The sequence below is a fragment of the Rhinopithecus roxellana genome, chromosome 2 (assembly GCF_007565055.1).
Source record: "Rhinopithecus roxellana isolate Shanxi Qingling chromosome 2, ASM756505v1, whole genome shotgun sequence".
Lineage (NCBI taxonomy): Eukaryota > Metazoa > Chordata > Mammalia > Primates > Cercopithecidae > Rhinopithecus > Rhinopithecus roxellana.
Window position 1 is genome coordinate 37,547,130 of NC_044550.1, and position 12,101 is coordinate 37,559,230.

At 40.5% G+C, this 12,101-nt stretch overlaps 1 protein-coding gene across 5 annotated transcripts in view; it reads right to left on the reverse strand.

Moving 5' to 3' along the window:
* Positions 1–12,101, reverse strand: part of USO1 (USO1 vesicle transport factor) — a 91,773-nt gene that overhangs the window by 25,554 nt on the left and 54,118 nt on the right. For all 5 annotated transcript variants that reach the window (XM_010377117.2, XM_010377115.2, XM_010377116.2 and 2 more), the window contains 2 exons: positions 6,377–6,555; positions 2,812–2,952 (listed from right to left, as the gene is read on the reverse strand). In XM_010377117.2, coding sequence (XP_010375419.2) covers positions 2,812–2,952; positions 6,377–6,555 — 320 coding nt within the window. The remainder of the gene's footprint in view (positions 1–2,811; positions 2,953–6,376; positions 6,556–12,101) is intronic.

The window sequence follows — 12,101 nt, forward strand, 5'->3', positions numbered from 1 at the left end:
TGCAGTAAGCTGAGACAGTGCCACTGCAGTCCAGTCTTGGTAAAAGGGCAAGACTCTGTCTCAAAACAACAACGACAATGACAACACCACTACCACAAAACAGAAAAGAGAAAATTATCAAGGAATGCCAAAAATACCCTCAGAACTGAAGGATGTATGTTTCCAGCTGAAAGTGCTCAGTGAATGATAAAAATAACTGGGGAGGCAAGGGAGTGGGGAAACGGTCCACAGGAAAGCACATCATCAGTACATTACAGAAAACCAAAAAAAAAAAAAAAAAGATCTCAAAAGTTTCTAGAGAGAAAAAGATTACGTTAAAAAACAACAACAACAACAACAACAACAACAACAACGAAAACAGAGTAGGATTATAATGGCTTCAAGCTTCAAACTTCCTAACAGCAACAGTGGAATGATGTTCTGAAAGTTGAGTATTAGTGATTTCCAACCCTGAATTCCTATCTAGCCAAACATTAAATTAATTCTGAAAGTAGAGGAATGACATTTTCAGACATGAAAGAGCCAAAAATAAAATAAATCCTCCTGTTATTTACTCTTTTTTTTTTTTTTTTTTTAAGAAAACTAAGAAAAATAATGGCCGGGTACAGTGGCTCATGCCTGTAATCCCAGCACTTTGGGAGGCTGAAGTGGGCGGATCACTTGAGGTCAGGAGTTCGAGATCAGCCTGGCCAATGTGGTGGAACCCCCCTCTCTACTAAAAATACAAAAAATTAGGTGGGCATGGTGGCAGGCCCCTGTAATCCCAGCTAGTTGGGAGGTTGAGGCAGAAGAATTGCTCAAACCCAGGAGGTGGAGGTTGCAGTAAGCCGAGATCATGCCATTGCACTCCAGCCTGGGCGACAAGAGTGAAATTCCATCTCAAAACAACAACAACAACAACAAAAGAAAATTAAGAAAAATAAAGTTAATGAACCAAGGGATAGAGGAAAAAGATACGTGATCTAGGCCAGGAGCATTGGCTCATGTCTGTAATCCTAACATTTTGTGAGGCCAAAATGGGTGGATCATTTGAGGTCAGGAGTTCAAGACCAGCTTGGCCAACATGGTGAGACTGCCTCTACTAAAATTACAAAAACTAGCCGGGCGTGGTGGGGGGCACCTGTAATCCCAGCTACTCAGGAGGCTGAGGTAGGAGAATCACTTGAACCCCGGAAGGCGGAGGTTGCAGTGAGCTGAGTTCATGCCACTGTATTACAGCCTGGGCAACAGACTGACACTCTGTACCAAAAATAAAAATAAAAAAAAATAAGGGATCCAGATAACCAAGGAGTCTGTCAGGAGAGAAGTAAAGGAAATCCTAGGAGGATGGCATAAGTCCCAGGACAAGAGACATGGGGCAGAATTAGAGCCCAGATTGGAGCAGGAGAAGGGAGGGTCTGCAGGTGGCCTGCGGTGGGGAACGAAGTGTTAACATATGATTATTAAGCATATATACCTCTGCATATATAGAGTAACAGTAAAATGAAGAACACAGTTATGACTCATGGATGGGAAAAATATATATTTAAAAAAGGATATAGGGCTCTATTTGGCTTAGCAGGAATGGTGTCAATAATTGTAAAAATATAAACCCCAACTATTGATTTAAATATAAATTCCATAAAATAATTATGGGGCAACATGAGGAAGTGGGACTTACAGTAAGGACAAGTGAGGCTGAAGGCAGTTATTTTTGTTATAAAACTTTTATTATTTGTACTTTTGATATTGCACGTTGATTTGAGAAAAATTTTATTTTATTTTTTTTTTGAGACGGAGTCTCGCTCTGTCGCTCGGGCTGGAGTGCAGTGGCCGGATCTCAGCTCACTGCAAGCTCCGCCTCCCGGGTTTACGCCATTCTCCTGCCTCAGCCTCCCGAGTAGCTGGGACTACAGGCGTCCGCCACCTCGCCTGGCTAGTTTTTTGTATTTTTCTTTTTTTTGAGACGGAGTCTCGCTCTGCCACCCAGGCTGGAGTGCTGTGGCCGGATCTCAGCTCACTGCAAGCTCCGCCTCCCAGGTTCACGCCATTCTCCTGCCTCAGCCTCCCCAGTAGCTGGGACTACAGGCGACCACCATCTCGCCCGGCTAATTTTTTGTATTTTTTAGTAGAGACGGGTTTTCACCATGTTAGCCAGGATGGTCTCGATCTCCTGACCTCGTGATCCGCCCGTCTCGGCCTCCCAAAGTGCTGGGATTACAGGCTTGAGCCACCGCGCCCGGCCTTGTATTTTTTAGTAGAGACGGGGTTTCACAGTGTTAGCCAGGATGGTCTCGATCTCCTGACCTCGTGATCCGCCCGTCTCGGCCTCCCAAAGTGCTGGGATTACAGGCTTGAGCCACCGCGCCCGGCCGAGAAAAATTTTTTAAAAATGTAAACAAACTGAACTTTTCTTCAAACTAACTTCTTTCTCTTATAGGTAAGCAACAGAAAATGCCACACAGGGGAAAATAATTTACTATTCAATGAATCTACCGGTTGAATAAGACTAAGTCACATGGTTCTCAAAATCAAAATGTAAATCATACTGTGCACTCCTGTTGAATGTAATAAAATTAATGAGAAATCTTTGTAGATGGATCTGAAAAACTTTAACATTATTATTTATGTACTATAAAACTTGAGGGATGAGTATATCTTTTGGAATCAATACCTTTATCATTATGTGAATTATATTTTAGTAAGATCACTAAAAATTTTAACCTAAAAAATGGTTAACTATTACAGTTTTTCCCTCAGCAAATACCTAATTCTTCCTAGGATTCAGGATTTCAACTTCCACAGAGTTAGTTTTGACTTCATTTGCTTTACCTCAGTCAGGATATCAGCAGGAACCCCAGTAGCCATTAGGATAGTACAAAGCTGCTGCAATAACCCACACTGGAACATAGCCTTCTGGCAGCTACTGGTAGCACCAGGAGGGTTGGTGGGAGATACCAGTACACGAACAAGCTGTGAAAGAAAGAGAAAACAAAATTTGTCTCTTAAAGATTTGAAAAGGCTTGAGGCAAATCTGATCTATGTGAACAAGAAACTCTGCATGAAGTACTCCCTTAGCTGCTCAGCCACATTTAAGTGCTCTTTCTTTCGAGCTCCCACGGCAATAGTTCTGTGACAGTAATATTGCATTATGCCTCTTACTTAAGGTTGTCTCCTTCAGGTGACTGTGGACTCCCAGAGAGAAACTGCCTTGGTCATTTTTGTTTCTCAAACATAGTACTTGTAACAGTACATATTCAATAAGTAAATGGATGAATAAGTTACAGAGTGGCAGATTTCTTATCAAAGTTAACAATGAATTAACTATTAAGACAGCAGGTCTGAAAAGAGAATGACCTGACGGGTGATAAATTTCCCTTCAACTGGAAATATTTAAAGAGAGGCTAAAACCAACAACTGGAGAGATGGTAAAAGATTCATGTATTAGGCATGGGGTGGGCTGCACTGATTGCTAATGCCAATTAAATCCCTATGATTCTATACTTGGACTATAAACTTAAAATTTCAGAAACATGAAAAAAAGTCATCTCAAATAACTAACACAGTTATGTCTCCAAATTAAAATATTTTATAACTAAAAAACTTTTCAAAAGACGTTTTGTTTAAATTTAGTCTGCAAAATTTGAATTAAAACTCTGCAAGCAGATCAATTTGTGTTTTCAATGGCTCAGAACACAATCATGATAACCGTGATGATGAATAGTTCCAATACAGAATGTGTATGTCCAAACAGGAAAACAATGATGCATTTTTATTTGGCGTATGACAGAGAACTTAAAATACAAGCAACTCTAAATAAAGTTATACATAAAGTATTCCAATAGGTTCTAACAGAATAGCAGAAGATAACTCCTGGCCTGTAAAGTCATGAGTGAATCTACTATTCAGTATTGCAGGTGAAGAATATATTAAAATGAATTAAAGTCAGTTCCTTTGCTTTGGAGTTTATGGTCTTCACTACAAGTGTAAGAAAGAAAAGCTTTACTAAGCTACAGAAAGCCAGTTTATTCACTTTTGAAAAGTAAAGAATTCTTTTTTTTTTTTTTTTTTTTTTTTGAGACGGAGTCTCGCTCTGTCACCCAGGCTGGAGTGCTATGGCCGGATCTCAGCTCACTGCAAGCTCCGCCTCCCGGGTTCACGCCATTCTCCTGTCTCAGCCTCCCGGGTAGCTGGGACTACAGGCGCCGCCACGTCGCCCGGCTAGTTTTTTTGTAGTTTTTAGCAGAGACGGGGTTTCACCGTGTTAGCCAGGATGGTCTCGATCTCCTGACCTCGTGATCCGCCCATCTCGGCCTCCCAAAGTGCTGGGATTACAGGCTTGAGCCACCGCGCCCGGCCGAAAAGTAAAGAATTCTTAAAAGAATCAATTTGTTATATAATGAGAATACTGTATTTTTCTGTTTACATGCTGTACTCTAATAATTTTATTTATTTATTTTTTTTCTGAGATAGGTTCTCACTCTGTTGCCCAGGCTGGAGTGCAGTGGCATGATTATGGTTCAATGCAGCCTCAACCTCCTGGGCTTAAGTGATCCTGCTCCTCAACCTCCTGAGTAGTTGGGACAATAGGTGGACACCACCACACCGGGCTGATAAAAATCATGTTGCCCAGGCTGGTCTCAAACTCCTGAGCTCAAATGATCCCCACCTGCCTTGGGCTCCCCAAGTGCTGGAATCACAGGTGTGAGTCACCACACCTAACCTACTTTACTTTTTAAACAGTGACACTTCCTTCAGAATAATTCTTTACATAGTACTCTAGACCATAAAACATGTTTAGCTTCCTCAAACAATTTAACTTTTCACTGTTTGATACGAAATACATGCTTTTGCACATCATCAGATTCTCTCACCCTCTCCAATCACATTTTGGAAGTTACTTTTCTGGAGATACTTTCTTATTTAAGAAAGCAGTGTAGGCTGGGCATGTGGCTCACACCTATAACAGCAGCACTTTGGGAGGCTGAGGCAGGAAAATTGCTTGAGCTCAGGAATTCCTGACTAGCCTGGCAATATAGTGAGACCTTATGTCTACTAAAAATAAAAAATCCAGTCAGGAGTGGTGGCTTGCGCCTGTAGTCCCAGTTACTCAGGATGCTGAGGTAGAGGGATTTCTTGAGCCAGGGAGGTTGAGGCTGTAATGAGCTGTGAGGATACCACTGCACTCAGCCTACACAACTAAGTGAGAACCTGTCTCTTAAACAAAACAAAACAAAGCATTGTTGAACAAAGCTATCAAGCTTACCACTTGGTGACACTGGTTCTAAAACATTAAAAAACTATTAACTTCTTGAAATGTATAAAACCAACAATTGAAAACAGAAATGATAAGCTGGGAGTACAAATAGACTCTGTGACTAAGTTCTCCTGTAAAATACTTTTCTAACAGTTTTTAGGCATATTCTAACTAGGGTAACTGCATAATTTATAATCCAAATGAGGACACTTTTGAAGTGAAAGAGGACGCTATTAGTAATTACAAAATGAATACTGTACTGGCAAACTGGGGCACAGATTACCCTAACTATCAATCAATCCTATGCAGGCAACTTCCATGGCATGGGACAACATTCAGACTCTAATTATTAGAGGAGCTAACCATCTAGTTAGGTCCAAAACTTCCGAGAGACACAGGTATAATTCAGAGACATTCAAAGGCCCACAAGAATTATGAGTTCATAAGTGAGGAGACCAGTATAAACTTAAAGAGTTTGGAGAAGGAGGATTCAATAAAGGAGTAAGTAACTTCAAAGAACTTCAAAATTTTCTCTGATGAGGAAATAATTTGGGATCCTACTGTCCTCACTTTTATTATTACCACTAAGCTTTCACCATAGAGCATCAATAAATCACAGGTGGTCTGTCAATTTAGCATGCACTGGACTTAAAACTCAGACTATCATCTTTGAGGGCAGGACATGATCATTCATTTCCTAGTATCCAGTGTCTGGCTCTCAGTAAATGCTTACTGAATGAATTTATTTGAACTTAATATTTTGAATATTAAAATTTATCCTATCAGAGCCCTAAATGAAGAAAGCAGGTTTTTAAAAATTCAAATCAACAATCTAACCTATTATTCCCTAATGTAAAATCCATCAGGAAACTGTATGTCTGAATTTGCTTTAAAATCATACAGCAAAGAGAGGAATAAACGATGAAACAAAATTGCCAGATGTTAATAACCGTCAAAGCTAAGTAATGGGTAGGCAGAATCTCTAGCTGGAGGATAACTCCAAATTTCCATATTAAAGTTTTTTTAAGTCAACCTGAAACCCATCAAATATTCTGGATTTATCAAATACAAGCAATTTTCTTTCCTTTGTAAATATCACTGTCAAAATTCTTACCACATTTACGTCTAAGGATAGTATACCTGTAGCATTAGATGTAGATTGGTCACTTTCTGTGCAGACCAACCAGAATTTTCATCTCCAACTTCAAACCAAGGTTTCATACGTTGAATATATGAGCCTTCTTTAAAAAAATTTTGATTGGAGTTGTTGTTTTTTAACAAGTTTTGGAGCAAAATCAAACAATCTTCAACTACTATACCTGGGGAAATAATGTAAAACACAAGTGTTAAGGCTGATAAAACCTAATGCAAAACTCTCAAACATTTTTAAAAAGATAAATCTCCATGCTCAGCATCTCTTCAATATGGCGAGACAGACAGATAGTCTGTTCTGACACCTGATGGCCACAGGCCATAATCTGCATGCTCTTTCTCAGGTACCCTAAAGATCTCTTGACTTCTACGTCAAGTACCCAGTTGCCTTAGTAACTCATCGTTTATCTTCAGATCCCAGCTTAAACACCATTTCTTCAGGAATGATTACCAAGACTACGGGAATAGGTTAGTGTCACCAGTTACATGCTCTTACAGTAGCCTACTCCTTTTATTATTAGTTAGTGTTTGTCTTCTCCACTAGATTATAATTCACAAACGCTTATAAACAGCCTACTTACTTCTGTATCTTTAGCAGAGGCAGAGGCATGATATCATATATATACACAGTATTTAACTATTAAACATTTGTTGAATGAATCAACCGTATCTTATCTGATTTCCTTTTTTTTTTTTTTTTTGAGACTGAGTCTCGGTCTATCACCCAGGCTGGAGTGCTGTGGCCGGATCTCAGCTCACTGCAAGCTCCGCCTCCCGGGCTCACGCCATTCTCGGGTAGCTGGGACTACAGGCGCCGCCACCTCGCCCGGCTAGTTTTTTTGTAGTTTTTAGTAGAGACGGGGTTTCACCATGTTAGCCAGGATGGTCTCGATCTCCTGACCTTGTGATCCGCCTGTCTCGGCCTCCCAAAGTGCCTGGGATTACAGGCTTGAGCCACCGCGCCCGGCCAATCTTATCTGATTTCTAAGAAGCTCTTAACATTGTCTCTTCCTTGAAACTTCCCTTGGCTTCTAAAACATTACTCTCTCCTGATTTTCCTTACAGCTCCGCAGGTTCTCAATCTTTCACTGTTTCTCTCCTCCATGGTTTTTACCCTTTTTCTTCTTTGTTTATAGCATATACTCTCCAGGACAGTTTCATCCACACTACAGCTTTCACTATTATCACAGTGAAAACTCTCCAATTGATCTCCACTTTACCAAGTATTATAATAGATTAACCAATGACCACCATTTCTTCTGATAAACATATTGACTGATGCTGGACGCTGTAAGTAACGACGAGTAAGCTCATCTGGTACATCAACACTTTTACTCCTAATAGTTGAGCTGTATGTTGACAAAAAATCAATTATTTTTTTTAAAAAAGACTCTTTTTTTTTTTTGAGGCGGAGTCTCGCTCTGTCGCCCAGGCTGGAGTGCAGTGGCCGGATCTCAGCTCACTGCAAGCTCCGCCTCCCGGGTTTACACCATTCTCCTGCCTCAGCCTCCCGAGTAGCTAGGACTACAGGCGCCCGCCACCTTGCCTGGCTAGTTTTTTTTTTTTTTTTTTTGTATTTTTTTAGTAGAGACGGGGAAAAGACTCATTTTTTAGAGCAGTTTTAGGCTTATAGAAAAAGTAAGTACAAATGGAGTTTCTCTACACAGACATCTACTTATTGGTTCTAGACTTCTGTAATAAAGCAAATATCACAATAAAGTGAGTCCCACAAATTTTTTGGTTTCTTAGTGTATACAAAAGTTATGTTTACACTATAATGTAATTTATTAAGTGTGCAATAGCATTATGTCCAAAGAATGTACATACCTTAATTTAAAAATATTTCATTGCTAAAAAATGCTAATGACCACCTGAGCCTTCAGTGAGTCATTTTACTCCCAGTAGAAATTCTTTCAAAATTGGAGTCAATTCTCTCAAACCCTGACACTGCTTTATCAACTAAGCTGATGTAATATTCTAAATCCTTTGTTGTCATTTCACCAATGTCCACAGCATCTTCACCACTTTCTTTGCTTATCCATAAGTAATAACCTCTCATCTGTTAAAGTTTGATCACGAGATTGCAAAAATTCAATCACATTTTCAGGCTCCACTTCTAATTCTCTTGTTATTTATACCTTATCTTCAGTTGGTTCCTCCACTAAAGTCTTTAACCCCTCCAAGTCATCCATGACGGTGTTGGAGTCAGCTTCTTCCAAACTCTTGACTTCCCACGAATTACAAATGTTCTTAATGGTATCTAGAATGGTAAATCTTTTCCAGAAGGTTTTCAATTTACTTTACCCAGATGCATCAGAGAAATCACTGTCTATGGCAGCTATAGCTTTATGAAATGTATTTCTTAAATATTAAGACTTGAAAGTCAAAATTGCTGGGTGCAGTGGCTCATGCCTGTAATCCCAGCACTTTAGGAGGCTGAGGTGGATGTATCAGTTGAGGTCAGGAGTTCGAGGCCAGCCTGGCCAACATGGTGAAACCCTGTCTCTACTAAATTACAAAAATTAGCTGGGCATGGTGGTGCATGCCTGTAATCCCAGCTACTTACGAGGCTGAGGTATGAGAATTGCGTGAGCCAAGATTGTACCACTGCACTCCAGCCTGGGGGACAGAGTAAGACTCCATCTCAAGAAAAAAAAAAAAAAAAAAAAAAAGGAAGTCAAAATTTCTCCTTGATCCAGGGGCTGCAAAATGCATGTTGTGTTAACAGCATGAAAACAATATTATTGGCCGGGCACAGTGTCTCACATCTGTAATCCCACCACTTTGGGAGGCCATGCAAGCGAATCACAAGGTCAGGAGTTTGAGACCAGCCTGGCCAACATAGTGACACCCCATCTCTACTAAAAAAAAAAAATACAAAAAATTAGCTGGGCACAGTAGTGGGTGCCTGTAATGTTAGCTACTCAGGAGGCTAAGGCAGGAGAATCACTTGAACCTAGGAGGCAGAGGTTGCAGTGAGCCAAGATTGCACCACTGCACACCAGTCCAGGTGACAGTGCGAGACTCCATCTCAGAAAAAAGAAAACAATATTATTCTCTTTGTACATCTCCATCAGAGCTCTTGGGTGATCAGGTGCATTGTCAATGAGAAGTAATATTTTGAAAATCTTTTTTTTTTTGAGACGGAGTCTAGCTCTGTCGCCCAGGCTGGAGTGCAGTGGCGCGATCTCGGCTCACTGCAAGCTCCGCCTCCCGGGTTTACGCCATTCTCCTGCCTCAGCCTCCCGAGTAGCTGGGACTACAGGCGCCCGCCATCTCGCCCGGCTAGTTTTTTGTATTTTTTAGTAGAGACGGGGTTTCACCGTGTAGACCAGGATGGTCTCGATCTCCTGACCTCGTGATCCACCCGTCTCGGCCTCCCAAAGTGCTGGGATTACAGGCTTGGGCTTAGAAAAAAATGCTCTTAAATAGATGTGTAAGAGATGTGTGTTCAGTAAATGTGTGTTCAGTAACTCATGCTCTTACATAGATGTGCTGTCTTACAGGCTTTGTTGTCCATTTATAGAGCACAGGCAGAGTAGATTTAGTATATTTAAGGGTCCTAGGATTTTCAGAATGGTAAGTGAGCACTGGCTTCAACTTAAAGTCAACAGCCGCATTAGCTCTTAACAAGAGAGTCAGCTTGTCCTTTGAAGCTCTGAAGCCAGGAGGTGACTTCTCTCCAGATACAAAAGTTCTAGATGGCATCTTCTTCCAGTAGAAGGCTGTTTTGTCTACACTGAAAATTTAGCATAATTCATCAATTATCTTTTTTTTTTTTTTGAGACGGAGTCTTGCTCTGTCGCCCAGGCTGGAGTGCAGTGGCCGGATCTCAGCTCACTGCAAGCTCCGCCTCCCGGGTTTACGCCATTCTCTTGCCTCAGCCTCCCGAGTAGCTTGGACTACTGGCGCCTGCCACCTGGCCTGGCTAGTTTTTTGTATATTTTAGTAGAGAGGGGTTTCACCGTATTAGCCAGGATAGTCTTGATCTCCAGACCTCGTGATCCGCCCGTCTCGGCCTCCCAAAGTGCTGGGATTACAGGCTTGAGCCACCACACCAGGCCAATTAATCAATTATCTTAACTAAATCTTCTGGATAAACTTGCTGCAGTTTCTACATCAGCACTTGCTGCTTCGCCTTGTACTTTTGTTAGGGAGACAGCTTCTTTCCTTAAATCTCATGCAGCAACATCTGCTAGTTTCATGCTTGTTAATACAACATCCTTTCTTCTAACTTTCCTTGTGCAGCTTGTTCACCTCTCTCAGTCTACAAAGAATTGAAAAGTCAGGGTGTCACTCTGGATTAGGCTTGGCTTAATGAAGTGTTGTGGCTGGTTTCATTTTCAATGTGGACTACTAAAACTTTCTCTATATCAGCAATAAGCCTGTTTTGCTTTCTAATTATTCATGTGTTCAGTGGAGTATAACTTTTTATTTTCTTCAAGAACGTTTCCTTTGCATTCACAACTTGGCAATTTGGTGCAAAAGGTCTAGCTTCTGGCCTCAGTTTTTAACATGCCTTCCTCTGTATCTTCAGCAGAGAAAGCTTAATCATTTCTAGCTTTTGATTAAAAGTGAGAGATATACAACTCTTCTTTCACTTGAAAACTTAGAGGCCACTGTAGGGTTATTAATTTGCCTGATTTCAATATTGTTATGTCTTAGGGAATAGGGAGGCCGGTCGGGGGGAGGGGGAAGAGTCGGGGAGAGAGAGAGGATGGGCCAGTCTGTGGAGCTGTCAGAATGCATATAACATTTTTGCTTAAGTTTGCCCTCTTATATGGGCACTGTTTGTGGTACCCCAAAACAATTACAATAGTAACATCAAAAATCGCTGATCACATCACTGTAACAGATATAATAATGCAACGTTTGAAATATTAATTGTAACAGAGACATGAAATGAGGGCGTGCTGTTGGATAAATGGAGTCAACAGACTTATGTAATGCAGGGTTGACACAAGCCTTCAGTTGGTAAAAAATATACTCCCCGGGAAATGCAATGAGACAATGTATGCCTGTACTTTCCAGTTCCCCCATCATTAATATATTGCATTAATATGGTACATTTCTTACAATTCATAAATATTAATACACTATTATTAAAGTCCACAGTTTACATTAAGGTTCACTCTCTGTGCTATAAAGTTCTATGGGTTTTAACAAAAGTATCATCTCTTATCTCCACCATTACAGTATCATACAGAATAGTTTCATGGCCCTAAAAAATAACCTGAGTTTCACCTATTCATCCCTTCCTTCCTCTATCCCCAAATCCCTGGCAACCACAGATCTAAATATTTATGGTCCACATAGTCTTGCCTTTTCCAGAATGTCACATACAGCCAACTCTTGAACAGCTGGGTTTGAACTGTATGGGTCCACTTATATGTATGTTTTCTTCCTCTCTGCCATCCCTGAAACAGCAAGACCAATCTTTCCTTTTGTTCCTCAGCTTACTCAACATAAAGATGACAAGGATGAACACCTTTATGATAATCCACTTTACTTAATGAACAGCAAATACATTTTCTCTTCCCTCTGATTTTAATGCTTTCTTTTTTCTACCTTATTTTACTATAAGAATAGAGTATATAACACATACAACATGCAAAATGTATTACTTGACTGCTTATGTTATTGGTAAGGTTTCTGGTAAACATAGTCTACTAGCGGTTAAGTTTTGGGGGAGCCAAAAGTTAAAAGTAGATTT